The sequence below is a fragment of the Ursus arctos genome, unplaced genomic scaffold (assembly GCF_023065955.2).
Source record: "Ursus arctos isolate Adak ecotype North America unplaced genomic scaffold, UrsArc2.0 scaffold_31, whole genome shotgun sequence".
NCBI classification, from domain to species: Eukaryota; Metazoa; Chordata; class Mammalia; order Carnivora; family Ursidae; genus Ursus; species Ursus arctos.
Genome location: NW_026622997.1, coordinates 2774577 through 2802377, shown reverse-complemented (window position 1 = coordinate 2802377; position 27801 = coordinate 2774577). Strand labels below are relative to the sequence as shown.

Sequence of the window (27801 nt, the reverse complement as noted above, 5' to 3'; positions counted from 1 at the left end):
CTTCTGTATCTTGGCTTCAGGAGAAAGTCACTGGCAGTAACCTATTTAAAAGCACTTCAAGGTATATGTAGCCTTTCTCCTTACCTCTTAGCACCGATTCCTGCCTGCAGGCAAATTGAACCAGAGTAATGTAGGGGCAGAGGGAAAGAGGGAAGAGTTATTTTAGTTAACATTCTTTGGGTTCTTAGATGTTTTTTATTTTTCCTGATGGGTCCTGTGATGATGGCCTCTAGGGTAGTCCCCAGGGTTCCCTCCTGGTGTTCACCCTTCTGTGATCTATCCACTTGAGGGTGAACATGACCTGTGACTGCAGAGGTGATGAGATGTAATTTTCTGTATATAATTAGGTTATCTAACATGTTAAGTATATTAGGTAACGTGATGTATCTTCCTCAACTCTTGCATGCTGACTTTGATAGACCAAGTATCTATGCTGACAGGCCCAAATGACAAACTGAGGTGGGGAAGGGGTGGGGCTCTTTAGGAAGTGAAGGCCTCCAAATTAACAGCCTACAAACCTTTCAGCCAACAGCCAACATGAAAGAAACTGGAACCTTCAGCCCTACCACCACAAAGAAACAAATTCAGCCACCTAGTGAGTTTGGAAGAGGATTATTTCCCCAGTCAAGCATCCAAGAGACTTCAATCCTAGCTAACATCTCAATAGCATCCTTAAATAGGACTCGGCTACACCATGCCCATACCCACAGAAACTGTCACATAATACATGTGGGTTGTTTGAGGCTAGTAAATTCAAGGTCATCTACTATTCAGCAAAAGATAACTAATATAGTTAGCGAACGCACTTAGCATCTTCAGAAATCCGTGTTCCATCTAAAATAACATACGATAAACTAAAACTGCAATCTTTATCTAATGGAAGACATACATTTAAAAAAAGAACGGGGGGGACCCTATACTGGAAACACTCCCTTTCACAACTATGTAACCCTTCATACATATCCCCAACACTGAACTGGCACATACACCTGTCATGCCTTGTGGGCGTTCCTGATACCAATCAAGCCTATAAACCCTGACCTGGACTCAACAGCAACATATCTAAGTCATTTTATATTCAGCAGCACAAAAACAAATGTTCCTTTAAATAATTAACTCATGGAACCTCTTGATTTCCATTCATATCTTGTGTGATCCCTACATATCTATCTTTTCTTACTTTTGTTTTTGTTTCATTTTACTATTTTTCTTCTGTCTAAATGAATACAGAAGGAAACACTTAGGGGAAGAAAAAAATTACAAGTAGGTCAAAATTAGAGTTTCAGAAACCGACTCAACATGCTTCACCGACTTCAAGAGGCAGACACCAAATACAAAATAATTCTAAAATCTAAACGATTACACAAAATATAAGGACAAATTAAAGACTTAATGAACAAACACAAAAACCAGACTTTTAGAACTTTAACCAAGTTCCTACTGTACACATTTCAGGAAATATATGCTTACTATAAAAGTGTGCTGAAAAAACATGCTATTACAGCTCTCAATATGTAAAAAGTGAGTGGCTCTGAAAAGAGCCTTGGAGGAAAGCAAACTGTAGGAATACTTTTACTTGGAGCTGGTGTACTTGGTGACGGCCTTGGTGCCCTCGGACACGGCGTGCTTGGCCAGCTCCCCGGGCAGCAGCAGGCGCACGGCCGTCTGGATCTCTCTGGACGTGATGGTCGAGCGCTTGTTGTAATGCGCCAGGCGCGACGCCTCGCCCGCGATGCGCTCGAAGATGTCGTTGACGAACGAGTTCATGATGCCCATGGCCTTGGACGAGATGCCGGTGTCGGGGTGCACCTGCTTCAGCACCTTGTACACGTAGATGGAATAGCTCTCTTTGCGGCCGCGTTTGCGTTTCTTGCCGTCCTTCTTCTGCGCCTTGGTCACCGCCTTCTTAGAGCCCTTTTTGGGGGCTGGGGCTGACTTAGCAGGCTCTGGCATGGTGATCACAAAGCTAAGAAATTTGGACCACCAAGAAAAAAGGAAGAGGGACAATCCCGAATATTTATAGGACACATATGCAAAGGAAGGTTCAAAAGACTACATTTTCATTGGACTAAAACTGGCCAATAGATTAATAGTATGTAAATTAGGAATTCCAAACCTTGTTTTTATTGGACGAATAAACGAATGATTTCAGGGACTCCAATAGGTTGATTTTCAATACCGCTTCATTACCATAAGTGCATTCACCAAAACACACCCAAATACACACAGACACAGCTCCCAATAAAACCTTATTTTTGTATTTTAAATAAGTAGAAACTTTGGGATTTGGACGCGAACACCAAGGAAGGAAATCCTATTATCGAGCCCAGTCCAATCGTAACAGTAGCTTCTTTGGCTTTATCACAAATATTTCAGGACTCTTCGGGGCTCCTCCGGCAAGAATCTGGAGATGCAAGACAATTACTATTCTTAAACCTCAAGACTCGATCGCCGCCATCTTTTTCAAGGTTCCGCATAGCAAACCTTCTCCTCAGGACAGTCGCCATTACATCCCGGCTGACATTTTTAATTCATCAAAACCAAACAGCATATAAAATCACCAGTTTGAGTCAAACCCAGTATTAAAAAGACAGGGGCTCCAGGATGCTGCAATTTTAAAACGTGAATCCTGAAAGAACATTCCTTACGTCTTAACATTATGTCCTAGGAGACTATGCTGCAATGAACTAGATATTTGCTGTAAGTAAAATGAAATAGAACTCATGAGATACTTACACTGTGGAATTTGCAAATAGATAAAGGCAGGAAATACCAGCCAGATGAAAACGGAATAACTGCAGAAAATGGCGGACATTGTTTTAAGAAGAGAAATTCTAAAGCACTCTCTCTTGCGAACATATCCTACTTTCTCTATCCAAACAGGAGGAAACTTCAAATTTTTTATATTATTAACGATAATTAACGAGTTGTTAACCATCGTAAATGAAACTCAGAAATGATTTTTTTTTTTTTTAAGGGGGGTGCGAAGATGTCGGCTGGTTGAAATCGACCAATCAGAAACGGGTAAGGATCGGCTAAGCCAGTGACGAGTCACTCCTGCACTTCCGGAACCGAGCGACCGTTGACTGATGGAACGGCCCGCAATCCAATCAGAGGGAGTCTGTCCCTGTATAAAAGCAGGGCCGAGGCAGTTCTTTCGCTTCTTTACCTTTCAGTTAAGACATGGCTCGCACGAAGCAGACGGCGCGTAAGTCGACGGGCGGCAAGGCCCCGCGCAAGCAGCTGGCCACCAAGGCGGCCCGCAAGAGCGCGCCGGCCACCGGCGGCGTCAAGAAGCCGCACCGCTACCGGCCCGGCACGGTGGCCCTGCGCGAGATCCGGCGCTACCAGAAGTCCACCGAGCTGCTGATCCGCAAGCTGCCGTTCCAGCGGCTGGTGCGCGAGATCGCGCAGGACTTCAAGACCGACCTGCGCTTCCAGAGCTCGGCCGTCATGGCGCTGCAGGAGGCGTGCGAGGCCTACCTGGTGGGGCTCTTCGAGGACACCAACCTGTGCGCCATCCACGCCAAGCGCGTCACCATCATGCCCAAGGACATCCAGCTGGCGCGCCGCATCCGCGGGGAGAGGGCATAGATTTAATTCCCTGATTTTATGCCAACTTTAAACCCAAAGGCTCTTTTCAGAGCCACCCACTGTATTCTATGACAGATGCCGTGACACTCAACGCCGGGTTCCTTTATCCTAATCGCGGGTCTGAAAGATCTAGGTTTTAGCTTTCAGGTTTATTCGCTTTATTCTCCTCTTTGGAAATAGCTAGTTTCACTCTGTGTTGTGGCTGGTTTCTTGGGTCTTGCATCCTGTGCGCTCCTCGAAGTTAACTTGGGGCTGTTGCAAGGGTTGTCCTTTGTGGCTTTTGGGAACTAGACAGCCATCAAGTGAGCCTTCAAGGCTTCTGGTTGTCTTTCCCAGAGGTAGCCTTACTGAAATAGCACTACCCTAAGAGGCCAGAACCGTTGATCTGCACTTTGCTCAATAGGATCTGGGGGCCCAACTCCCTAGCGACCGCCAGAATCCTGAGGGGGTGATCAAGGATATACCCCTAAGCGTCTTATTGGGAGCCAAATTTTAGCTTGTTAGCTGGGGGACGGAAAGGTACGAGCACAACTTTCCCGGCAGACTTCTTGGCGTCCCTCTTTACTGGGGTCTCTAATACAGGCTAAGCAATCAAGAGTGGCTTGCGTGGGTCTCAAACTACCACTGGGAATGAAGAATGCAGGGATTAGGATCCTTTTTAGTGAAACTTTTTTTTAAGATTTTATTTTCAGTAATCTACACTCAATGTGGGGCTGGCTGGAATTTACTACCCGAGATCAAGAGTTGCATACTCTACCGACTGAGCTGGCCAGCTGCCCCTTAACTGATATTCTTCAAAAGTCTCTCAGTTTTCCTAAATTCTCTATATTAATCTCTAAGTTAAATCTCAGGAGAGTACCTCATATCATTCAGTAAAACATGACAATCCCTTGGAAGCTGGATAGTTTTCTTGCAGAAAATACTGTTCTCTTCTATCCCTTCAAGAAAACGGTTTTCTCTTATTAACTTATTAAACAGATATTCTCTTCCCATGGAAATAACAGGTTCCTCCGTTTCTAAACTGGTAGCCCAATGGGAGGGAAATCAGGAATTCTGTTTTGAATCCATTCAGGCAGCTATTTGGAAATGTAGAAGGATGTTTACTAATGTGGATACTGTATGCTATTTGGAAGGATTTCATCTATTTAAACGCTTTAGCAAATTTAAGTTTGGAGATGGGAGAAGGTATACTTAACTATAGAATTAAGAGGCCTCTGTCAACAATTTTTTAATGGGCTGTTTCCCCTCAAAGGATCACTAAGAAAGAGATTAGGCGGTGGTACATTTAACAAGGACAAAGGTGTAAATAAAGTGCACAGAAAAGTTAGCCATATTAAGAAGTCCTGGAGGTTTTATAGAAGAAATTTTTGTTTTTGGAACTCCATTAGGCATTGAGACCTGGGAAAGTGGGAATAGGGACTCTCTAGGTCCCTATGGAAGGGTGTAGCTATCCATAATTAGAATCACTGGAGTGTTGGATATTTGTAATGTTGGATAAAGGCATTCATGTTAGACTGTGGTTTCCCATATCCTGTACTTTCTTTGAGATTCTAGCATAGTCAGTTTTTTAATGTGTGTTTCTGTCTCACCAAATGTTGGTTGTTAAGACATGAGGACATAGTAGGCACAGTAAACATCTTGTCATATCATTAAATCCATCAGAACATCTAGAATGGTCCTTTGCCTAAAACAATCACTCAGAATTTTTATTTACTTTTATTTATTTATTTATTTATTTATTTATTTATTTATTTTTAGTTAAATTGGAATTTAAAATAAAAAGTTAGGGTGCCTCAGTCGGTTAAGCGTCTACCTTAGGCTCAGGTCATGTCATGATCCCAGTGTCCTGGGATCGAGTCTTGCATCAGGCTCCTTGCTCAGCAGGGAGTCTGCTTCTCCCTCTGCCTCTGCCCCTCACCCCTGCTCATGCTCTCTCTTTCTCTCTCTCTCACTCTCTCAAGTAAATAAAATAAAATCTTTAAAAAAATTATTGGAGAAACAGATTACTGTTTGGTACATTTCTGATTACAGAAATAACAGATTGAGTTCATGTAATTTTAATACATAATTTTCCTAAGTAGAAATAAGTTTATTGAGTGCGTTGCAAATAGCCAGAAGTGAGGTATAAGGCTCCACAATATAAGGAAAGCTCAATCATGATCTACTAATATTATCTATCATATACAATTATTTTTCTATTACTGCCTTACAGATAAGGAAACTGAAAGTAAGAAAGTTTCAGATAATAAGGGGTAGGTAAAGCCGAAAATTTTCCCATTAGGCATTACTCTATTAAACAACAGCATCAACATAATACTCATCACTTATCCCTGATGGCTTTATTCCTAGGAAAAGCTGTCCGGGGAAGACTGACATCCTTATCTTAATTCTTGCATAAGGAAGAAAGGAAATGGAATGGTTTTGAAAATTTACAGGGTCCTATATGATCGTGAAGTTCTATTAAACTATAATTATTACAGCCAGTTGCACAGAGCTATATCCAATGTATAACAATAAAAATATAACATGACATGGACAATTTTTCGCCCTTCTGTCTACCATTCAAACAATACTCATGTTTAAGACACATACACACACAAATATATATACTCTTATTTTAAAAGGTATACATCGAAATCGTAGTACTTGTTATCAAAGTTTTTAAACTAGATTTTTATTTTTTTGGAGAAGGATCGCAAATATGACTTGGGTCACATTTCATCTGTACCTACTGGTATATTAAGCTGTATATCCATTTCAGACTACTAGGGTTGCCTATAATCACATATCATTTTGTTTAAATGTACAATCTCTGAATGACCAGGAGCTTCCTCTTATAGCAATGATAGCTGAAAGTCAACACACTTCAGAAATTCCATTTCATTCTGCATGCCCTATCCACCCCATCTGCCCACAGGTGAATATTGATATTTTATATCGATAGGGAGACTTTTTTACCATAAAAATGTTATAAATATTTTTGGTTTTCTTTTTGCTGTAGTCCCAACATGTGGGGCAGCATAGTTTAGAAAGTAAGAGAGATAATGGATAGGTCAAGCCAAGGGGAAGAGGAACAGAAAAGGGGCAGAGAGATTTATTGCTCTTGGCTTCCTACATAGAAAAACAGAAAATAAAATTACTCAATATCGGGATAATCTCACCCATTGAACAGGATTAAAAATTCAGTCCATTCTAATGAGATAATCACCTCAAACCTGTCAGAATGTCTAAAAACAAAAACACAAGAAACAACAGGTGTTGGCAAGAATGTGCAGAAAAAGGAAGCCTCGTGCACTGTTGGTGGGAATGCAAACTGCTGCAGCCACTCTGGGAAACAGTATGGAGTTAAAAAGTCAAAAAGTTAAAAATAGAACTGCCTGATGACCCAATAATCACACTACTGGGTATTTATCCAAAAAGTACAAAAACAGTTACTCAAAGGGATACATGCACCCCTATGTTCATTGCATTATTTACAACAGCCAAATTATGGAGGCAGTTCAAGTGTCCATCATCAACTGATGAATGGATAAAGAAGAGGTGGCATATATATACACAATGGAATATTACTCGGCCATAAAAAGGAATAAAATCTTGCCATTTGCAGCAAGCTGGATAGAGCTAGAGAATATGATGGTAAGCGAAATAAGTCAGTCAAAGAAAGACAAATACCATATGACGTCACTCATATGTGGAATTTAAGAAATGAAACAAAAGAGCAAAGGGGAAAAAAAGAGAAAGACACACCAAGAAACAGACTCTTAACTATAGAGAACAAACTGATAGATACCAGAGGGGAGGTGGTTAGGGAGGATGAGAGAAAAAAGGGATGAGAATTCAAAAGTATGATTATCATGATGAAAAAAAACAAAAACAAAAACAAAACCTCAGTCAGTTAAAAACACACACTTAGAGTAGTGGAAAAACAAGACAAAGAATAACACCCTAAAGTATATTTTAATGAGAGAAAAGAACAGAAGCATTATTAATTTGCCATTGATAATAGTGGCACCCGACTGTTAAGTGTCATCAAAACACATTATGAGAACACTTTCTAATTAGGGGAATTTATTCATGGAGACAGAGCTAGAGATGGAATTGGAAAGACTCTCCCAGGTAGAGAAGAGAGAAGGAATGGCAGGTGAATGAGTTGTTTAAAGCAAAACAAAACAAATAAACAAATAAGGAGGCATTGAAAGGTAAATGCGAGTTGTTATTAGTGCTAATTAATGCAAGCAGAAGGTATTATTATGAAAAAAAGACTACAAAGTCCTCACTTGAGCCTAAGGCCATGGGAAGCCAGCAACCCTATTCATAAGACATGAGACAGACTGACCAGAATTTAAGAATTAGGGGCTGGAGACACTGGAATTAGGATGCTAGTTAGGAAACAATAAGATTATCCCAAGTATGAGAGGAGGAGAGTATGTGAGAAAGGAGAAAATGTCAGTTGCCTAGACTCGTTAAACATCAGCCTGATTTAGTGACGGACTGACAGGAATGAGCAATGCCTCAACACAGGGCCGAGAACTGAGTGTGCCTCCTCCAGCTGTCAAGGAGTCAGGTGATTCCGGAAAGCAGAAAGTGGTTACTTCAGCCTGGGCCTAAAAATTATTCTTGGCTCAGACCTATGCCATGTGCATGAGTACCCTCCTGCCGTTAAGAAAATTTGAACATGTGTTTCACACTTTCCATGCTAAGATGGCTGATTGATTGATCAATATTGATGGACTGATTGGGTTTTGTGGCTCAGAGAGAACTCCTCACACAGGCTCCTGTCTGCTGTTTTAACATCCTCAAGTCAATCTGTTGGGTTTTTCTAAACCTGAGTTTTTGCCACTATAATTGACAGACCATCTTTGTGCAGCAAAAGAGTGTCAGAAACCCAAGCATGAGCTTTTCAAGAGACCCTCATAAGGAGACCATGTAGGGACGTGGTTACTGATGAAATATGGTGACTGGGAATGAGCTTCCTGATCCCTCATCTTCCTGGTGCAGAACACCAAGACGTCTTTGGTCTTCTTGACTTATGATTTGACTGCAACAAAAATGTGGGGAGATGGGAAAAGACTGGAATAAGTTCTGATGCCCTTGAAAACAAAGGCCTGTCCAAAGGAAAGGAATTTGAATACTAATTAACATAGACCACAGAGTAAAACTAGGTCACTGACGAAGTCATGTTTAAAATTGTGTCTGATGCATTTGAAAGGGCTTGTGAATTAGTTAATTCACAAAGGGCTTAAAACAGAATTACGTGAACCCTACTACCTCCCTGGATGAGCCTAAAAATGAAACCAAGAACTCCACTCCTTCGGTAGTCCATATAATAGATGGGGCGCAATGTAAAGAAACAGACCTAAGAGCAAAGAAACTGTATTTGAGACCCAGGTCCACCATGTACTGACAAGGTGATTCTGCTCATTTCATCGTTCTGAGCCACAATTTTATTAACTGTGAAACAAGCATTTTAACTATTTACTTAAAATACAATTAGGTAACCTAATTCAAAAGCTTTCTGGGGAGGGGATCAGAGTGTTCTATAAACTGTAAGGAACTACAGGGGTATTCCATAGTCATTTTGGCCGCTCCCTGAATGTCGCATTGCAGCATAATTCTCCTAGTCCTCAGGAAGCCTAGCGCTCTCATTCTGGGTATAAAACAGCTCACCGGTCTCTTGCCTCTTGTCTTTCCCGCTCCACACAAATTCTCCTCTTCAAAAAATTCTTTTTAGAGTAAGTATTTCAAATTCCTTCCATATCCAGATCTCATTCTCAAACAAGCCACTGTCATAAAAGTTTTTTGGACTCTCTGAAAAGAAGAAATTATGGTTTGCAGCTGCAATGGGGAAAAACCGAACTCTTACTTAGAAGGGCCAGAAAGATACTCGCAGGCTACATCACCCCACCCTGTTGTGAGAAAGTTTAACTAGTCAATTTCAATAAGCTATTAACCAATAAGCATAGGAGAGGGAGGCTGTAAACAAAGAAATTAAGTGAAAAGGTTATTCAACTGTGAGGTGTTTGTGCCCCCACTGGAGATACGCTCACCAGTTTATGACTTCTTTCCTACTATAGACTCCTTGGATACTCTGGGGAGACCTATAGACACCTTCTCAACATGTAAAGCATACAGGATAAGAACGCAACATTAAAATTGTTATGGAAGCGTATTTAACTATGTGCATGTAATAATGTTTCATCAGGAACACATCATACAACTAGAAGCAGGTAGAATAATGAATTTCACTGTCAAGAGCTCAGAATGAGTGTAAACTTTATTTCAAGATATCTGCAGGACTTCAAGTGATAAGAAAACATCTGTGATTGCCATTGCTGAAAAAGCCACAGGCACTTGAAAAATCCATCGTGATCAGCTGCCTACACACACAATTGAAGGAAATGTTAAATTCCATTTACACTTTGTGAAAATAAAGACACAGTGATTCCCCATCCAGGTTTACAGCCCCATAATGATCTCTAGGGCTCAGATATTTGCCAAGATTTCCCAGTAAAATTAAGTGGGCTTCCCTGAAATAAAAAATAAAAACACCTCAGCCTTGGGAAAAAAGCAGGCCTGCAACATCCAGATCAGCCCATCTAGAACCCATATATTTTGCCCTGGTCTCCTCAACTCCGGGAACTTTCTTACCAACCACGCCGCCATCCGAGTTTTGGGTTTTTTTTTTTTTTCTTTCATTGTTTCACTTTACCTATTCCTTGAGAATTCAGCAGAAACATTCGACAGCCAACCATGGCTCCATGGAACATCTCAACAATCCAGGGGAAGGAATCTGGCAGAGAGGATAAATTATAAACCACCAAAGTGACATTTACATTTTTTACGATTCCTTAGTATCAGAGTGGTAAATAATTACGCAGCTTTAGCGAAGAATAGCGAGACCAAACACTCAAAGGAGGACTCCATCTGATCAAGGGGGGGGGGGAGGGGAGTCAAAGATTTTCTACTGCTTCACAATATATACAACTTTTAATATCTCAACCTCTAATTGGTGAAGTACTTTCTTTCTCTAGTGCGCACGTAACCCAAGAGTACCTTCTGATTGGCTAATTCTCAACAGCCGCTGCAAACCAATGGAAAAGGAAATTTATGAAACCAGAGACTATAATAATCCCTTCCTCAGATTAATTTGAGAATTACACTTTCTTCTCTAATATGTCCGGACGCGGCAAGCAGGGCGGCAAGGCTCGCGCCAAGGCCAAGACGCGCTCCTCGCGGGCTGGCCTCCAGTTCCCAGTGGGCCGTGTGCACCGCCTGCTCCGCAAGGGCAACTACGCCGAGCGGGTCGGGGCCGGCGCGCCCGTGTACCTGGCGGCCGTGCTGGAGTACCTGACGGCCGAGATCCTGGAGCTGGCGGGCAACGCGGCCCGCGACAACAAGAAGACGCGCATCATCCCGCGCCACCTGCAGCTGGCCATCCGCAACGACGAGGAGCTCAACAAGCTGCTGGGCAAAGTCACCATCGCGCAGGGCGGCGTCCTGCCCAACATCCAGGCCGTGCTGCTGCCCAAGAAGACCGAGAGCCACCACAAGGCCAAGGGCAAGTGACGGCTTTTTCTTCACAAAAGCCAAAGGCTCTTTTCAGAGCCACCAAATTTCTCCTACGAGAACTGTGACCCGACCTGGCTAAAATCGTAAGCCATTTCCGACTACACGACCGGGTGCGCGCTGTAACAGGCCCCTGTCGCTTTAAGGGAAAGCGAGCCAATCAGACGCAGGCGGTAAATTTTGAAAGACGTCGGTGGCCTGGAAACATGCTACGTGCTACGTGCAGCCAGTAACAGCAGGAAAGGCGAATTTGCAAAGAAATTTATCTAGATACTTACTAGTTACTAAGCTCTTTTGCCTGATAGCAGTGGGTGGCTCTGAAAAGAGCCTTTGAGATTTTCAAAGCAGGACATCCCGCTACAATTTTTACTTCTTCTTAGGAGCTGCCTTCTTTGCCTTTGTCGCCTTAGGCTTGGCCGCTTTAGGCTTGGCTGCCTTGGGCTTGGGGGCTTTGGTCTTGGCCGGACTCTTGGTCGCCTTCTTAGGCTTGGTAGCCTTCGCCTTCTTCGGACTCTTGGCCACTTTCTTGGCGACAGCCGCCGCCGCGGGCTTCTTCGCCTTCTTGGGGGTCTTCTTGGCGCTCTTCTTGGGGGCGCTCGCCCCCGCGGCCTTCTTGGGTTTCTTGGCCGCCCCGGCCGCCTTTTTGGGCTTGGCCGCACCCGCCTTCTTGGCTTTGGGCTTGGCTTCCCCGGAGGACGCCTTCTTGTTGAGCTTGAAGGAGCCCGAGGCGCCGGTGCCCTTGGTCTGCACCAGGGTGCCCTTGCTCACCAGGCTCTTGAGGCCCAGCTTGATGCGGCTGTTGTTCTTCTCCACGTCGTAGCCGGCGGCCGCCAGCGCCTTCTTGAGCGCGGCCAGGGACACGCCGCTGCGCTCCTTGGAGGCGGCGACGGCCTTGGTGATGAGCTCGGACACCGGGGGCCCGGACGCCTTGCGCTTTCCAGCAGCAACGCCCGTTTTCTTCGCCTTCTTCTTAACAGGTGTTTTCTCTGCAGGTGCGGGAGCAGCGGGAGCAACCGGCGCAGTCTCCGACATTTTTCTGCTTTGCCAACAAAGACAAAAAGTACTCTCAAACTGTCAGAACGGCGTGTCTCGGAGACCGGCGGCCGGGGGTTTATATAGAGAGCGGCTGAGTGATGATTGGTTGCCTGCGCCTTGCGCCGCGCTGCTCGGAATAGCTCCTCCGCTCTGCAGTGTGGCTGTGTTTCTTTCCTCTCAAAAAAGAAGAAAAACGTAAGAAATCTGGGCATGAAATAATTAGAGATTTGGGGGAAACGGATCCAAGAGTTTTCAGGCTTCATTCCTGCCTCATTTACGATACCTAGTTTCAAAACCAGTACCCTGAAACTTGGCCGATTCCCCCAACTCTCTTTAAAACTTCGGTCACATTGAGACAACTTTCAGATTTTCCTTAAAAATACTATTTCTCTCTGTTTCCTTTGCACGTCTGTCTTCCAGGGCATTGTTCTACACATTCTTTTCTTTGCAAGTTTACATAAATAAGTTCATTGTTACTCAAATATTCAAGGAAAGACGCTTTTTTCGCGAGAGCAATAGCACAGCTCTCCCGCAGCTGTTTGCGCGAAGCCCTGGGAATTGGCACTGGGATAGAAAATTCTACGTACAAGATGGATAACTATTTTTTTTAATAGATTCATTTTTAAGTATTTGAGTGGCCAGTGTGTAAATTGTGTTTGATCCCCGTGTTTTGGAGATTTAAATATTTTAGGAAGGATGGGGGACGAGGATGTTCCATTCCTTTTCCACATAAAGAGTTCTAAATAGCAACTTTCCTGAAATAGTGGTAGAATAGATTTTTCAGACCTAGAACGGGCATTAGAGATCAATCACCAAATCTACAAAGAGGAAAAGTGAATCGTGAAGCAATAGAATGCTAGTTCTACCTCATTTTACCAGTTAGGAGCTGAAGAACACAACCTCACGTGTTTATACCCCATCTTCTTAAAACTGTAAATTATTTAATGACAGACACTCTGTCCATAAGATATGTTCCCTCCAATACGTACATAGAATTTTACACATATTTCCTGCATTTCCAAATGACATGTATAGTACAGATTTTATTTAACTCTTTTCCAACATTGCCAGTAGGGACACAAGATTAGGAAGAGAAAGTTCTCTTTTAAATCACTCTTTCTGAATTTTCACAGTGCTCCCTGGGCTTTTTCCTAACAGAATATGAACTAGGCTGTCACAACCTCAATTATTTGCTAAATAAGTCTGCCTAAGAAGTAGAACAAACATTTCACAGCAAACGTGACCCACTTCATTGCTTTACTGTTGGTTTGCAACACAGCAGAGCTAAGGAAATTAGGTAAATATTGGATAATTAAGCACAAATTTAGTATTATCTACCAAATAATCAGATAGTGAAATTAAACTCTATGTTTGTTAAAACAAATAAACAAGAACAGTATTTTGGTGTTATCTCTCGTCAAACAAATACCCTCATTTCCAAAAATGTTGTTATTCTGGCTTACATTCAATGATGATTTAAGAATTTTCACCAAAAAATCCAAGATAGGATCATCAGTTTTGAAGATGTCATCTCCCCACACTTCACTAAACCCATAAAAGTCACGTGGCCTGGTTTTAAATAGTCATTTATTGAGTGGCACAGACTGAAACCAAGCCTCTGTGACTTGAGTCCATGTTAAAAACCAAACAAATGCTGTGTGCAGAGAGCGCACTTACAGGATTGGATCTGCAATGTGCAGTTCTCCCTAAGCAGGCATTTCATGTGCGTCTGGAAGGGGCTGTTTCTCATCCTTAGTAGCATCAACATCAATAGCAACGGCCCCAGACATTACATAGGCCCTGTTCCTTTTCAGACCAGAGCCTATTATTATCTAGACCTAATGATAGAATTAAAACTCAGATTTTTAAAAGTTACCATTTTGGTCATCACTGTAGTCAAAACATCAGTTGTTGAATACTCCTTGGAATTGTTCCCTAAGTTACATACACTCAATTTAAGATACGCGACCAGTTCCCACAGCAGATGTCCCCATTCCATTCTTGTGCAACTCTTACCGGTTCCCAGGGCTATTTACGTTCCACATAAGTGAAATTACATTTGGGGCTATTTCCTTAACTGTAGGTAATCCCTGCCCTTCCTGGAAGGCAATAATTGAGACATGAATCCACCTGAGAAGTTCTTCCCCAGATGTTTATAGAAGGATAGGGCTTGGCTGCAAATACTTACTGCTACGACCTGAGACCCAGGTACTTATCCTCTCTGTAACTGTAGCATGGACAAGGATCTGGAAAGCTGGCTCACCCCAAGGGACTGTAAACTTGAAAGGTTCCACCTATTACTTTGGTAGCTCACAAAAAAAGTTGCGTTCGTCACTTCTGAAGCGTAAGGCTGTATATGTTAAGACAATTGATTTTGAACTGGACTGAAACTTGCACCCTTTTAGATGTAAAAATAACAGAAAAACCACAGTTGGATGAGTGATGGGTAGCTCACTTGTGAATTCATGTTCTCCCAATTTTGGTATCAACCTCCTTCTCATCATAGTAAACCCCTGTGAGAGATCTAGGTAGCACTCACCAGGTCAGTTCACGGTGGCTGTACTTACATATTCCAAAGTTCAGTGAATTTCAAAGTTTAAGGAGAAAAGTGACTATAAATAAATACCAAAAGGCGTGAAGACAACATAAGGGCTCTATAACAGATAGAGCATTGTGTTAGAATCAAAGATGTTCAGAAGGGCCATGAGAAAACACATCTAGTTTAATTTCCTATCATATGGTCTCATCTGAGGGCACTCTCCCACTTGAAACTTTTCTCCAAGGATAACTATATCTCAGTTTATTTCCTACGAAGGGCAATACTGACGTCAAACTTCCAGTTTCCTTTTTGTATGTCCCTCTCTATCTGCGATATCTGGTACACCCAGAAGTTGACTAATCTCTATCATACTTCAAAAATACTCCAATCCTCACTTCCTGCAGTAAGCCTCATTTTCAAATACCCACCACATTCCCTTCCCAGTCTGAACTAGAAGGTCCTCGAAGAAATTCACTGTCACAGCACAGCCCAATAGGATATATGTGCTATGATGGAAATGTTCTTTATCTGCACTGTCAAATGCATGGCCACTACCTACATGTGGCTCTTGAACAGTTAAATGTGGCTAGAGTGACGGAAGAAATTTTTAATTTTAATTTTGAATTTAAATGAGCGCATTTGGCTATTGGCTAATGTAGGCAACACAGCTATAAAACAACGCCTCTCCGGGCGCCTGGGTGGCTCAGTCAGTCAAGTGTCTGCCTTTGCCTGCAGTCATGATCTCGGGACCCTGGGATCCAGCCCAAGACGGGCTTCCTGCTTCTCCTTCTCCTTCTCCCTCTGCCTCTCACCTCTGTTCATGCTCTCTCTCCCTCAAATAAATAAAATCTTAAAAAAAAAAACCTCTTCTCAAACTTGAATGAGCATACCATCCACTTGGAGATCCTGTTTAAAATGCCATATCAGTGCAGTAGACTTGGGGTTGGGCCTAAAAATTCTGTGTGTCTAACAAGCTCTCAGCTGCTCCACCCATTACCACCTGATGGAAACTAGTATTTGGTGGATGTGTGACCTCTCACCCTGAGTTTACATTTCTCTTCCTTCTTCTAAGCTCTGAGTTCCTTAAAAGTACCTGTATGATTGTCCTTGTAAACCTGTTATTTGTACATTGATCTTGGCATATACTAGACCCTAAGTTGAATGAATGAACAAATCAGTTATTCTTCTTTGGTGTATGGAAGATCACTGTGTCTTAAGTCTGCAGGTAACTGTAACTGAGCTAAATTTCTAATAGTGTCTAAGGGAAATGAATAATCTGACTCTATACTGTAAGTACCAGCAGAGAAGGAATTTTTTTTAATTACCATTTATAGTACACAGAAGGGAGGCACTTACTGTGAATGTACAGAATGAGTAAATAGACATTTGTCTATTAAGCGTATCAATGTATCATCTATGTATAAAATATTAATTCTGTAACTCTTTTTACTTGGATCATATTTCAGTTTCTTAGTGTTTTTTATTATTAATTCTGTTGAATGCAAACTTTTACACAGCATGATGCATCTTCAATGTTTTACTGACATAGATCAGTGGTAGGTGTCAAGATCTTAAGACCAGAATCAGACCTCAGCTCTACTCCAACAATACCGCTTATTAGAACAGGACTAGTTCTTCAAGCCTGGAATTCCTCATCTCTGCAATGCAAATAGTGCTTTATAAATTTGGGAGCAAAGAGTGAAAATTCAGTTAACATTTGCTCCCCTTCCTACAGTTCCCTTTTTATCAGGAATGCTGAAAAACACGTAAGTATATTTGTTCCGTGATCTGCCACATTTAAGTAAGTATTGTTAAAATTGTAAGCATTAATACTCGCATTTTTTAAAAGAATCTTCACATTTAAACAGTAATTTTATTGTTACCCCTCTCTTTTATAGACAATCGTAGTGTCACTGCCTCCTTTTTCTAAATTATAAAAGAGGTGAGGAGACTTAGACAATATCATTGATCTGAGAGACCCCACAGGCACAGGACTAGTCACAGACACCAGCGATTCCGGCCTCTACAAAGAAAGGGCAGTCAGATGTGGTCCCCCCTCCCGGCCCCTCCTGTCGCTAAGCCCCGGCCGGCCGAGGAAGGTCGGAAGAGGCGGAGCGGAGGACTCGTTCCCGCCCCCAGCGTTTCAGTTTCCTAAAAGGTCCGCAAGAGCGGTATATAAAGGGCGGCAGGCAGCGCTCCGGCGCTGGAGAGTGACCGTTTTTGCTCGCAATGTCTGGTCGCGGCAAGGGTGGTAAGGGTCTAGGCAAGGGGGGCGCCAAGCGCCACCGCAAGGTGCTACGCGACAACATCCAGGGCATCACCAAGCCCGCCATCCGGCGGCTGGCCCGGCGCGGCGGCGTCAAGCGCATCTCCGGCCTCATCTACGAGGAGACCCGCGGGGTGCTCAAGGTGTTCCTGGAGAACGTGATCCGGGACGCCGTCACCTACACGGAGCACGCCAAGCGCAAGACGGTGACGGCCATGGACGTGGTCTACGCGCTCAAGCGCCAGGGCCGCACCCTCTACGGCTTCGGGGGCTAAGCTTCGCCCCATCTCCGGGTGCCGCAGCCTCGCCGCATTCTCCAAAGGTCCTTCTCAGGACCACCCACTTGGTCACAGGAAGAGCTGTGCTCGGAGGATGAAGGTATTTGTCGTTGTTCTTTTCCTCGGACTCTGGCTGAACGAGCGTCTTGCCCAGGCCGTTTTTGGAGACCGTCACCGACCGGTGATGGTTGGCGGCCAACCAAGATGGCGGCGCCCAGTGAACGCCGGGCGGGAAGGCGTGCCCCGTGGCGCCGCCGAGCCCTCCTCCTTGCGTTCTGTCCACTCTCCCCTGGCCTCCTCACCGAGGACCTCACCCCTCCCTTTTTCCTGCCAGGCAGGCGCAGAGGTGGCCTTCAGGCTACGCTCACCCTGCTACTTAACCTTCGAAATCTGCTTTCCCTACCTGGAGACTTGCCCTGCCGTCCCTGATGCCAGAGAAAGCGCGCCCTTGTTTACCACGGGCAGTTCTCGTCTGTTGACGGAACCCACAAGGTACTATCGATAGCTTTTTTGACGGACCAGTGAGCTTTGTTAGTTGGTTGATGTGATCCAACAGTAGTACTGGTTTATGTTTTAATATTCCTTTACTGGTTGCTTACTACCAATGTAACGTATCTGTGTCTCAACTTCATCCAAATCCCTTTTACTAGATCTTTCCTAGTGTTACATCTCCAAGTAATCTGGAGTATTTCTGTGTTTGTCATTCATGATTATCTGTCTTGTGCACTACTCACTAAAAATACCCTTGCCGTGGTTACCAGTGACCTAATTGCCAGATCCAGAATTATACCAAGAACATCATCTGCTACGCCTGACTCTGCTCATCCCTCCTCCCGCCACGGTCTCTTCACAGGGTTTTGCGGTACCTTTCTTCCTGACCCAGATCTTAGGTTCACCATGATTCTTTTCACTTTGCTTTTGGGGCCCTATTGCTCTGCTTGTGATTCTTCCCAATGAACAAACTTGCATTCTCTTCACATCAGGCCAGAGATCCTCCTTGAGCCATCTCCTCCAGACTCTTCCATGGATGGTGAGACATCCAGGCACCCCCGGAAAGAACTGAGTATTAGCTGAGAGGTAGCAGGATAGGCCACCCCAACACACACCATTTTGGCATAAGAATTATTTTGAGCTAAAGGCACTTGAAAAGCAGATGTGAGAATGGGGCTCTGACCTTCCCATTTCTCCCTGAAGGCAGATAATGATCCCAGGTGAAAGGTGTCATCCTTATATCAGGAAAAGAGAACACACTGGCAGAAACAGAGCCATGCGGAGAGAAATCTGTACAGACCTTAAGATAACCCTGTATCTCCTTTCGTCCTCTCCTATTTTTGTTGCTATTTCAGGTTTACTCCTCTGTTCAACCTAGTCTGTAAGTACTTAGGCCTAATCACTTTCAGGGTCTTCATTTTCCTGTGAAGACTCCCATGAACACATAAAAATATTAAATAACGTGTATGCTTTTCTCTTGTTAATCTGTTTTATGTCAATTTAATTCTTGGGCTCAGCCATAGACCCCAAAAGGGTAGCGGGATGTTCTGCCTCTTGTACACAGCCTCCCAGTCCGATCTTCGATGCCTTCCTGTGACCACAGGTTCCTGCCAGTTCTTTGCCTGCATCCTTCACCCCCAACCCCCGCTATTCCCCCACCTTGCTGCAGTCGGAGACCTGAGTGACATGCACATTTCATTATCCCATCTAGGCAAAACCACAAAAAATAAAAAGCCTTCACTGGTTCTCCCAACATCTGCAAAATAAAATCCGATTCTTGTCCTTATCTGGCACCTGCTTACCGGTACAATTTCCTCTTCCAGCCCCTCTCCCCATCCACCAGCGACTTCTCTAGCTGAATATCCTGAACAACTGGTCATACTTGGAGCTTTCTTTTCCTCAACAGTATCCTTTCTATACACTGTGTCTTCGTCCACAAAGAACCTTCAACTCTTCGGAGGTTTTATAAAAATGCTCTGAGGTTCTCTGGCTGCGTCCGGTAAATGAGACTAAGAAAAGACAGCCTAACAAGAGGAAAACAAACAAGCTTAGTGTGTGCATCACATCCACACGTAAGAGCTCACATCACATCACAGCCACACGTAAGAGCTCACATCACATCACAGCCACACGTAAGAGCTCAGCGATAAGTAACTCAAAGCGGAAGTTAGAGTTCGAGGCTATGTACCTAACTTACTACGGGCAGGGAGGGAAGAAGGGCTCTTACAGAAGAGCAAGTGACTTTTAGGAAAGATAAATGGGCCCTAAAAGAATAGATGGCAGATATGATAGTTTATGACAAAGTCTGTCCGGGTGTGGTACCAACTTCTCATTTCCAACAAGAGACAAGTGTTGCTCCCGAGGAGGGGAGGCATGACAACTGAGTTATTTTTGAGAGAACCTGCTTTGAGGTAAAGAAAGATTTCAGGAACTCAAATGCCTTCAGCAAAAATTAATTCTTACGCTTCGTATAGGTGCTTATATGAAGTGGCATGTTTTGGGGTGGCAGATCCTGATCCCCTTCACTCCTTTAAGAGTTTCCTTCTGGAAAACTTCACCTGATTCTCCCAGGCAAAATCAATGCCTAGGACTTCCTGACGTTCCAAAAGATGTGCTCCACACATGTAACTTTTTTTTTTTTAAGATTTTATTTATTTATTTGACAGAGACGGCAAGAGAGGGAACCCAAGCAAGAAGCAGGCTTCCAGGAGAGGAGCCTGATGCAGGGCTCGATCCCAGGACACCAGGATCATACCCTGAGCTGAAGGCAGACGCTTAACGACTGAGCCATCCAGGCGCCCCTCCACACGTGTACCTAACGCAGCTTTAGGGTGCCCTGTTGGACTCCAGAGCTGCTACACTCCTCAACAGCTCTCTAGATGCCTTGAGGGCTTGGACAGCATCTTCATTTTGGTACTCTCAGGACCCAGGTAATTACCAGCACCTATTAAACACTTAGTAAATATTTGTGCAGTGGCTAAATGATTCAATGGAATGAATAAACTATCAAAGGCCACGAGTAAACCTTTATACAAATTCCTCTCCTTTAATAGTTTTATCTGCTCCCCTAGAACTTTTTCCTCTCTTACCATTTTCCTTTACACAAATGTCAGGCTTCTGGCTACAAAGCACTATTGCAGACTTTTAGATACAGATTGTAAGCCCTTAATTTGTGATAAAAGTAATTTAATGAGTCACAACCTATAGGTATAAAATAAATATGCCTTCTGTTTCTTGTTCTCACAGGTCTTTATTTTAATGTCCACCTTTCAAAGAGGATAATTTTACCCAAAATTTTCTCACAAAAATGCCACTTTCCTAGACTCCAATGTAATCGAAGTGAGCCAGATTTCTATCACTATTTAATGGAATAGTCATATGTTGCCATAAATTCCTAAGCTTTATTTTGCTGGCATGAGTTATAAGACAAAGAAAATAAAAGAGGGATTAGCAGAATTTGCGGGGGGGGGGTCCGTATTTGGTGTAAGTGTGATGCCAAAGAAACTAGTTCTTGGGGTGCCTGGGGGCATCCGATTCTTGGCTTGGATTTTGATCTCAAGGCTGTGGGTTCAAGCCCCATGTTGGGCTCCACGCTGGATGTCGGCACCTACTTGAAAAAAAAAAAACCAAACTGTTTCTTTAGTTCTGTAACTAGGGTTGATCTTTTCTACAAGGTTAACTTTCCTAAGAATGTATGGTATTATGTTTTTAGCACATTCACTTATACAGTATGAAAACCAGTTATTGCAACAGATTTTTTATGAAAATATTTAATCATCCAAATTAATCCAGATTAATTTACTCTGAGTTAAAATGATATGTTTATTCAGAGTTATTGATTACTCTTCTGAATAAAATTTGGATTTACCTATATGTGATGTGGGAAAAAAAGGCAAAAGAAAAATTATATTTCCTTACTGCTTACAGCCCTTTCACAAGTTCTTGAAACAGGCAGAGTGACATTCATCTCTAGGGACTCAGCTGCCTCGGTGTGAATGCTTTGCTAAGCGCAAAAGGCAATCTCAACCTGACCTTCAGGATCCTTTCTCTCTACCCCGCAAGATACGTGTTGGCAATCATCCCCCAAGCATATGACCCACTGATATACATCAGAAGAGTCTCATGACTGAGTTTTTACTAAACAGTACTAAATGACCTTTTCGTAACAATAATTAGGTCCTGGAAACTAGAGACTTACGCTATCCCTAACCCTCTCCCAACTTGAAAGTATATAATGGGCCACTCCCCATGGCCTCGGTATAGGTCTTTCCGCCCATGGGTCCTGTCCCTGTGCTTTAATAAACCACTTTTTTTGCACCAAAGATGTCTCAAGAATTCTTTCTTGGCCATTGGCTTCAAGCCCTAACATCTTTCCTACATCGTATCCATTGATGTGGACTTAAAAAAAATAATAATAATAATATATAGAAAATATCAAAGTACCATCTCACATAATAAATGAAAATATCGCATCATAAAATTTTAGTTTCAAGTATATATGTTTTTGTTTTGTTTTATTTTGACTGTGGGACTTGGAGGACAAAAAGTTTGCAAGCTACTCATACGTTTATGTCCTTTATCAATGTGTGCAGTTCCCAGGTTTGAACTGGCGTCACACACCCAGGCCTCCAAACTGCAACTGTCAGCTTCCCTACCGCCTAAAATGGACACCTGTGGCCAGGCTCCACGGGTCAGTCTCACCTTCGAAAGACTTGACTTCAAAATTGCCGGATGAGACAGCAGAGACCGGAGCTTCACTTCCGCTGGGAGAGAAGCTGTCAGAAGCATCCAGACTTTGGCGGTAGCAGCAGCCATGGCTTCCAGGAGGTCAAGTACGGGCTGAGCAGTGGCAGCTGTGACCACAGCACCAGACTGATTCGCAGCTTGGTTTCGGGTTTTGTACCTGGAAATGTCTTCAGGCCTGGTTCCACAGCCCTCCCCAGGACGCGGTCATCTACCCCTTAAAACATCACCTTTAAGGGCACCTGGGGGGCTCAGTGGGTTAAGCATCTGCCTTCAGCTCAGGTCATGATTCCAGGGTCCTGGGATTGAACCCTGCATCGGGGTCCCTGCTCCTCTGGGAGCCTGCTTCTCCCTCTCTCTGCCTGCCGCTCCCCCTGCTTGTGCGTCCTCTCTCAAATAAATAAATAAAATCTTTTTTAAAAAATCACCTTTAATGTTTGATCAACCAGAGTCACCTTTCTTGTTGCAACTAAGCACTTTGAGTTAAAAAAAAAAAAAAGGTATTAAATGGTTTTAAATACTTTCTGGTAGTGTCTGTGTATTTTAGTTCCTTCAAGTTGCTTCCCAACAGTGATGTGTAGGGAAGGTAAAATTATCAGGAGAAAAAATACAAGTTTTACTTCCCATGTGCATGGGAGTCTTCACAAGAAAATGAAGACCCAAAGACATGGCCAGGCCTGCGTACTTACAGACGAGGTTGCATGAAGAGACGAAATTATGGAAGTGACCAGAATGATACAGGGAAGCTGAAGGAAGATAAGGGTTATTTTAACAACGTCTGTTTTTACAGATTTCTCACCAGTTCCTGTCTCTGGTGAGAAAAATGTTCTTTCCTCCCAGGACGGGGAGGGGCACCTTTCACATGGGAATTTTACCTCCTGCTTGGAAAGAAAAGGAAGGTCAGAGTGCCCTTCTTGCATCTAGTGTTTTCCAAGTGCCTTTAGCTGAAAATAATATTTTGCTTATCAAGTCCAATGGATTTGGTCTTCGATCTCGAAGCGGCATGTACTGAGGTGGCATGCTCTGACCCCCCGCAGACGCAGAAAGCCTTCAGCCCTTGTTGCGGCCGTGGCAGACCGAATACCCAGCCCAGCCCACCTGACAGAGATGCTCGCATCCTAATCCCCGCAGTCTGTGAATATGTTACCTCACTGAAAAGGACTTTGCAGATGGAATGAAATGGAGGGTGTGGAGGCGAGGGGATGATTCCAGATCATACAGGTGAACCCGTGATCCTTATGAAAGGAGGCATCAGAGTCAAGAGAAGTGACCATGGAAGTGACGGAAGCAATGTGCTTGGCAGACACAGGAAGGGACTGCGCACCAAGGAATGTGGGTGATTTTTAGAAGCTGCAAAAGGAAAAAAAAAATCTCCTCTAGATCTTTGGAAAGAAATGCAGTCCTACACCCTCACGTAGCTCCACAGACCCATTTTGAACTTCCAACCTCCAGAAGTGTAAGCTTAGTAAATTTCAGGATGTTTTTTAAGCAACTGAATCTGTGTTGATTTGATAGAGAAGCCGCAGGAAACGAGTACAAGACTGGTAGAGCCTAACTGACGTAACCTTGGCCTCCCCTTGCCATATGGTGAGAATGTGACTTGAGGTGTTACCTGGGAACTTAACCTACATTTGCCATAGTAAAGCCTAGTTCCCAGAGTAAAAGGCATAATTATTTTAATTATGGATTACTTTAGATTCTTAATCAAATCAACATTTAATCTCCTATGTGACAAGCAATGAGGTGGACCCTGCTCCTAGATCATTGAGGCATCATGGTGAAAAAACAATATATTGTATTGGTAAAAGTCCGGACAAGAAGGCCACCGGAATGTAGTAGAGACCCCAGAAACCCTCCCACCTGGGAGCGCTCAGCATGGGGTAGAGGAGGCATAACAGACCTGCAGGAAATACGATGTCTTCTGTAAATGATGCTTGGAAAGCTGGATATCCACGTGGAAAAACGCATGAAATTAAAACTTCACCCTGAGATGACTAAAGACTGACTGAAACGTGAAAGGCAAAACATAAATTCCTAGAAAACAGCATAAGTAAATATCATCGTGACCTTGGATTAGAGAAGAAGGTTTGTAAAATAAGACAGAAAAAAGAGAGAAAGTAAAAGATGGGTAAATGTGACTGTATTAAACACAAGGGGTTCAGTTTATATAGGCAATCATGTAAAGATCAAAAATAGAAGTCACAAAACTGAAAAAGATATAAAACTGACGAAGTGCTGGGGTCCAGAATATTAATCAGAACCTGTTTAAATCAATAACAGAAAGTGGGAAATGATATAGAAGCTGAACAAAAAACTTGTTCAGGAACTTCACAAGCCAGAAAAACCAAATGACGGACAAATACGGTAAATATACGTGGCACAGGGGCCCCTGGGTGGCTCAGGGGGTTAAGCGTCTGCCTTCTGATTTCAGCTCAGGTCTTGATCTCAGGGTCCTGGGATCCAGTCCTGCATCTGGCTGCATGCTCAGCAGGGAGTCTGCTTGAGATCCTCTCCCTCTGCCCCTCCCCCACAACCCTGTCTCAAATGAAAAAAAAGAAATATATATATATATATATATATGGAACAAGAGAAAGTCACAACATAGATCATCGCTATGTGACTGCACCATCTTCTGACTGCGGGGGGCCCAATCTATCGGCCTGCCATGAGGGCGGCCTAACCAGAATCACATGCCCTAAGGGAGCAGCTAGTCCCCAAATTGTTGGTAGGAGGACAGATGTGCTATTAAGAGAAAAGGGTAGAGCAGGCATAAATGGATAACTATTGAAAATGAAGCAGGATGCTAGAGAAGAAAGACCATGGACTTTTCCTCCTATAGGCCCTGGATCGACTACCTGCGTTTACCTTTCTCAGTATTTAATCTCGGACAGTCCAGATGGTCTGCTTAACTTCTCAGCCTCACTTTCTCATCTCTAGATGGGGGCATAGGTGCTGGCCAAGCTGTTATGAGGATAAAATAAGACTGGACAGACAGAACACGTTTTGTACTCCCAGCATTAGTGAATCCGATCATTGCCCAAAGGATTCACAGGCCCCAACTGGCATCAATTCAAAATGTCATGTCGCAGTCCCAAAGTTGTATGTAAACAATTAGGAACCAACCATAGTTGGGGCGCCTGGGTGGCTCAGTTGGTTAAAGTTGCTTTCGGCTCAGGTCATGACCCCAGGGTTCTGGGATCGAGCCCCATATTGAGCCCCACGTCGGGCTCCCTACTCAGCCAGGAGCTTGTTTCTCCCTCTCCCTCTGTCTGCTGCTGCCCCTGCTTGTGCTCTCTCTCTCTGTGTCAAATAAATAAATAAAATCTTTTTTAAAAAGGGGGGGAGAAATTTAAAAAAAGAAAGAAAGAAAGAAAAAGAAAAGAAAAGAAAAAAGAACCAAGGATTAGTCATTGCTGTAAATCCCTGGCTCTTTATTAGGTAAATTCCTTCAGATAATAAGGCTTTCATTGGGGTGGAATGCTTGGTCACAGTAAATACTTCAGAACACTTTAAAGTGACCACTTTGAAGTTCACGATGTGTGCACAAAGCACTTAATCAGGTCCTCACAACACTGTGCGTAGGCAGGGTGACCTATCCTCTTTCAGTCATTCAGACTTGTACAAATTCCGTCAGGTACAAGTTTCCCTTCATAGCTCGGACTTCGCCTGAACCCCGGGAACAGAGCCAGGACGCCCCTCTAACAGGAGGCGATGACTTAAAGTGCGCTGACGTAAAAGACGATGCAGAATGAATTCGTGCGTCCTTCTTGTCACAACAGTGGGGGGACCAAGGTTGCTGGAAGACTGATAGGTTTCTTTTATTATTTTTTTTTTAAGATTTTTATTTATTTATATGAGAAAGAAAGTGTGTGTGAGCAAGGACAGAGGGAGAGGGAGAAGCAGACTTCCCACCACGCAGGGAGCCCGATGCGGGGCTTGACCCCAGAACCCCGGGATCATGACCTGAGCCAAAGTCAGATGCTTCACTGACTGAGCCACCCAGGCGCCCCTGATAGGTTTCTTTTAAAAGGAGACAAAAGCACTTGTCAATGGGTAGGCAGCATTGTTGAGTGGGAAAGGATGCAATGGGTCTAAGGATTAGTTGGCCCCCCGAGTAAAACAATCCTAGAGTGAAAACCAGTCTCTCCCCACTGTCCCCTCACCACCTCCACCGTCATCGAAGGCCGATTCGGCTCTCGCCCGGCCGTCTGCAGCAGCCTCCGCACTGCTCGGCACGACATCCGTCCGACCTCCACTAAAGGACAGAGGTCGCGTCTCCAGAGTGAATCTTTGGACACATGAAACCTAAACCAGATCATGTTCCTTCTCCTTGTGAAGAAAATCCAAAATCCTCGGCATCTGCAGGATGCTCTAAGCCGTGGTCCCTCGCCACCGTGCATTTCTTCCTTTCACAGCACTGTTCAGCCTCTGCAATTACCATCTCTGTGCCCTTGGACATTATCCGTCTCCTCTCACGGGTCCGCAGCACAGTGCCGGACACCTGGCATGCGCCGAATAAAAATAGAGGTCATAGCCCTAGAGGAGACCCCACTGCTTGGCCTCTTAATGTCTCCGGCCTGCAATGTTGCGATCACAGCATGATCGAGCCCGCCTCGGAGGATCGCAGTGCAGCGCACACGGCAGGGAAGAGGGAAACCACCAGCTTTGGAGAAACACCAGTTTTAAACCCTTACTATTAGTCCAATTCAACCACAACCTGTAAACAAACGGATGGTTACCAGCTCAGAGCCACTTAGTAAAGAGACCCCAGGCTTCTCTCAGAAAACCCGACAAGGAAACCTTAGACAAGGCACTTAATCGCTCTCACAGCTCTTGTAAAAAGTCCTCCGCTCTTGGAGGCCACAACTCCCGACATCACATCCACGTTAGGCTTATGCATTAGCATTCTTACTTAGAAATTCACTGGGGTGCGGTTTGAATTGAGCCCACTCCCCCGAGGGCCTAAGCACTTGTTGAGAAACCAGGACAAAATCGGTGATGAGGCTAAAAAGCCTCACAGCCGCTCCGGGCTATTACAGAGGAAAGTTCCGTGTCTGAGACTCTCTGCCCCGTGGAGACATCTATCCACCAAACGTCCGCTCTTCCCCTTGAAGCCCCAGAGCCCGGCCCCCTCCTCCTTAGCTCAAGATGATACATACACACCGCGATTACCTGACTGCCGGGGAATCTCGTGTTGGGGGGCTCCCGCATGTACAAAATTTGTGGTGCTTCTGTTAGTCTGTCTTACAGAAGTTCAAATATTTTCAACCAGCCAAAGAACTAGAAGAAAAGAAGGGAAAAATCTGTTCTGTCACACGCATAACACAAGGGTCCCAGGAACCCACTTCGGTCTATAGTGGGGAGTGACAGAAACTACGGAGAGGAGGATTAAGACTCCAGGGGATGGAAAAGCCAGGTAGCCATTCCACTGAACGATGTGAGGGTGGCCAAGTTAGGAAAAAGCAGGTGGGAAGGCAGAGAACAGAGGGGTCCGTGCGTGTTGCCTGTCCTGGAGACCTGAGCTCGTCGTGTGCTTGTCCGCAGACTGGCCACACTCTCCCGAGCGCGGGTAGCAGCTAGAAGAACCCTGTCACGATTCAAAACTCTCTTTTTCTCTCCCTTTCTTGAAGAACTGAAGATGCTTTGGGGTTTGAGAAGAAAAACATAAGAAGAAAATTCATTTAAAATTGCTGGTAATCAACATCTCTCCCTCACATGGGTTAAACTAAGGTTTAGAGATAAAAACCCAACTCTCAAACACTGTGTAATACCCAAAACCACTACTTTAG

The 27801-nt window shown here is 44.0% G+C and overlaps 4 protein-coding genes across 7 annotated transcripts; 2 read left to right on the top strand and 2 right to left on the bottom strand.

The window, feature by feature from the left end:
* Positions 1 to 852: 852 nt before the first annotated feature.
* LOC113264284 (histone H2B type 2-E-like) lies at positions 853 to 2956 on the bottom strand. Its single transcript, XM_044388655.3, has 2 exons — positions 2737 to 2956; positions 853 to 2404 (listed from the first exon to the last, which is right to left on the bottom strand). The coding sequence occupies exon 2, from the start codon at positions 1951 to 1953 to the stop codon at positions 1573 to 1575; it is 381 nt and encodes a 126-aa protein (XP_044244590.1). The 5' UTR covers positions 1954 to 2404; positions 2737 to 2956; the 3' UTR covers positions 853 to 1572.
* A 200-nt stretch (positions 2957 to 3156) lies between these two features.
* On the top strand, positions 3157 to 22434 carry LOC113264219 (histone H3.1-like). 3 transcript variants are annotated; one of them, XR_008956663.1, is made up of 3 exons: positions 16915 to 17378; positions 19936 to 20199; positions 21862 to 22434. XR_008956663.1 is itself a non-coding variant. In XM_044388632.3 (2 exons), the coding sequence occupies exons 1-2, from the start codon at positions 3184 to 3186 to the stop codon at positions 17273 to 17275; spliced, it is 657 nt and encodes a 218-aa protein (XP_044244567.2). In that variant the 5' UTR covers positions 3157 to 3183; the 3' UTR covers positions 17276 to 17378. The 3 variants fall into 3 exon arrangements, 1 of the variants encoding a protein (XP_044244567.2); XR_008956664.1 differs by lacking the exon at positions 16915 to 17378 and adding an exon at positions 17402 to 17770; XM_044388632.3 differs by lacking the exons at positions 19936 to 20199; positions 21862 to 22434 and adding an exon at positions 3157 to 3517 and having other exon boundaries at positions 16953 to 17378.
* On the bottom strand, positions 9851 to 12264 carry LOC113264264 (histone H1.3). 2 transcript variants are annotated; one of them, XM_048225543.2, is made up of 2 exons: positions 11439 to 12264; positions 9851 to 10384 (listed from the first exon to the last, which is right to left on the bottom strand). In XM_048225543.2, exon 1 carries the CDS (start codon positions 12190 to 12192, stop codon positions 11527 to 11529), a length of 666 nt encoding a protein of 221 aa, XP_048081500.1. In that variant the 5' UTR covers positions 12193 to 12264; the 3' UTR covers positions 9851 to 10384; positions 11439 to 11526. The 2 variants fall into 2 exon arrangements, with proteins under 2 accessions (XP_048081500.1, XP_057160988.1); XM_057305005.1 differs by having other exon boundaries at positions 9851 to 9971; positions 10304 to 12192.
* On the top strand, positions 10768 to 12249 carry LOC113264276 (histone H2A type 1). Its single transcript, XM_026511201.4, has one exon. It carries the CDS (start codon positions 10768 to 10770, stop codon positions 11158 to 11160), a length of 393 nt encoding a protein of 130 aa, XP_026366986.2. The 3' UTR covers positions 11161 to 12249.
* Positions 22435 to 27801: the final 5367 nt, after the last annotated feature.

Bases quoted from the DNA above. Each gene is read 5' to 3' on its own strand.
- LOC113264284 (XM_044388655.3), bottom strand. From the start codon at position 1,953: ATGCCAGAGCCTGCTAAGTCAGCCCCAGCCCCCAAAAAGGGCTCTAAG.
- LOC113264219 (XM_044388632.3), top strand. From the start codon at position 3,184: ATGGCTCGCACGAAGCAGACGGCGCGTAAGTCGACGGGCGGCAAGGCC. The intron at 3,518-16,952 runs CCATCCACGCCA...GAGAGTGACCGT, and splicing joins CGAGGACACCAACCTGTGCG to TTTTGCTCGCAATGTCTGGT.
- LOC113264276 (XM_026511201.4), top strand. From the start codon at position 10,768: ATGTCCGGACGCGGCAAGCAGGGCGGCAAGGCTCGCGCCAAGGCCAAG.
- LOC113264264 (XM_048225543.2), bottom strand. From the start codon at position 12,192: ATGTCGGAGACTGCGCCGGTTGCTCCCGCTGCTCCCGCACCTGCAGAG.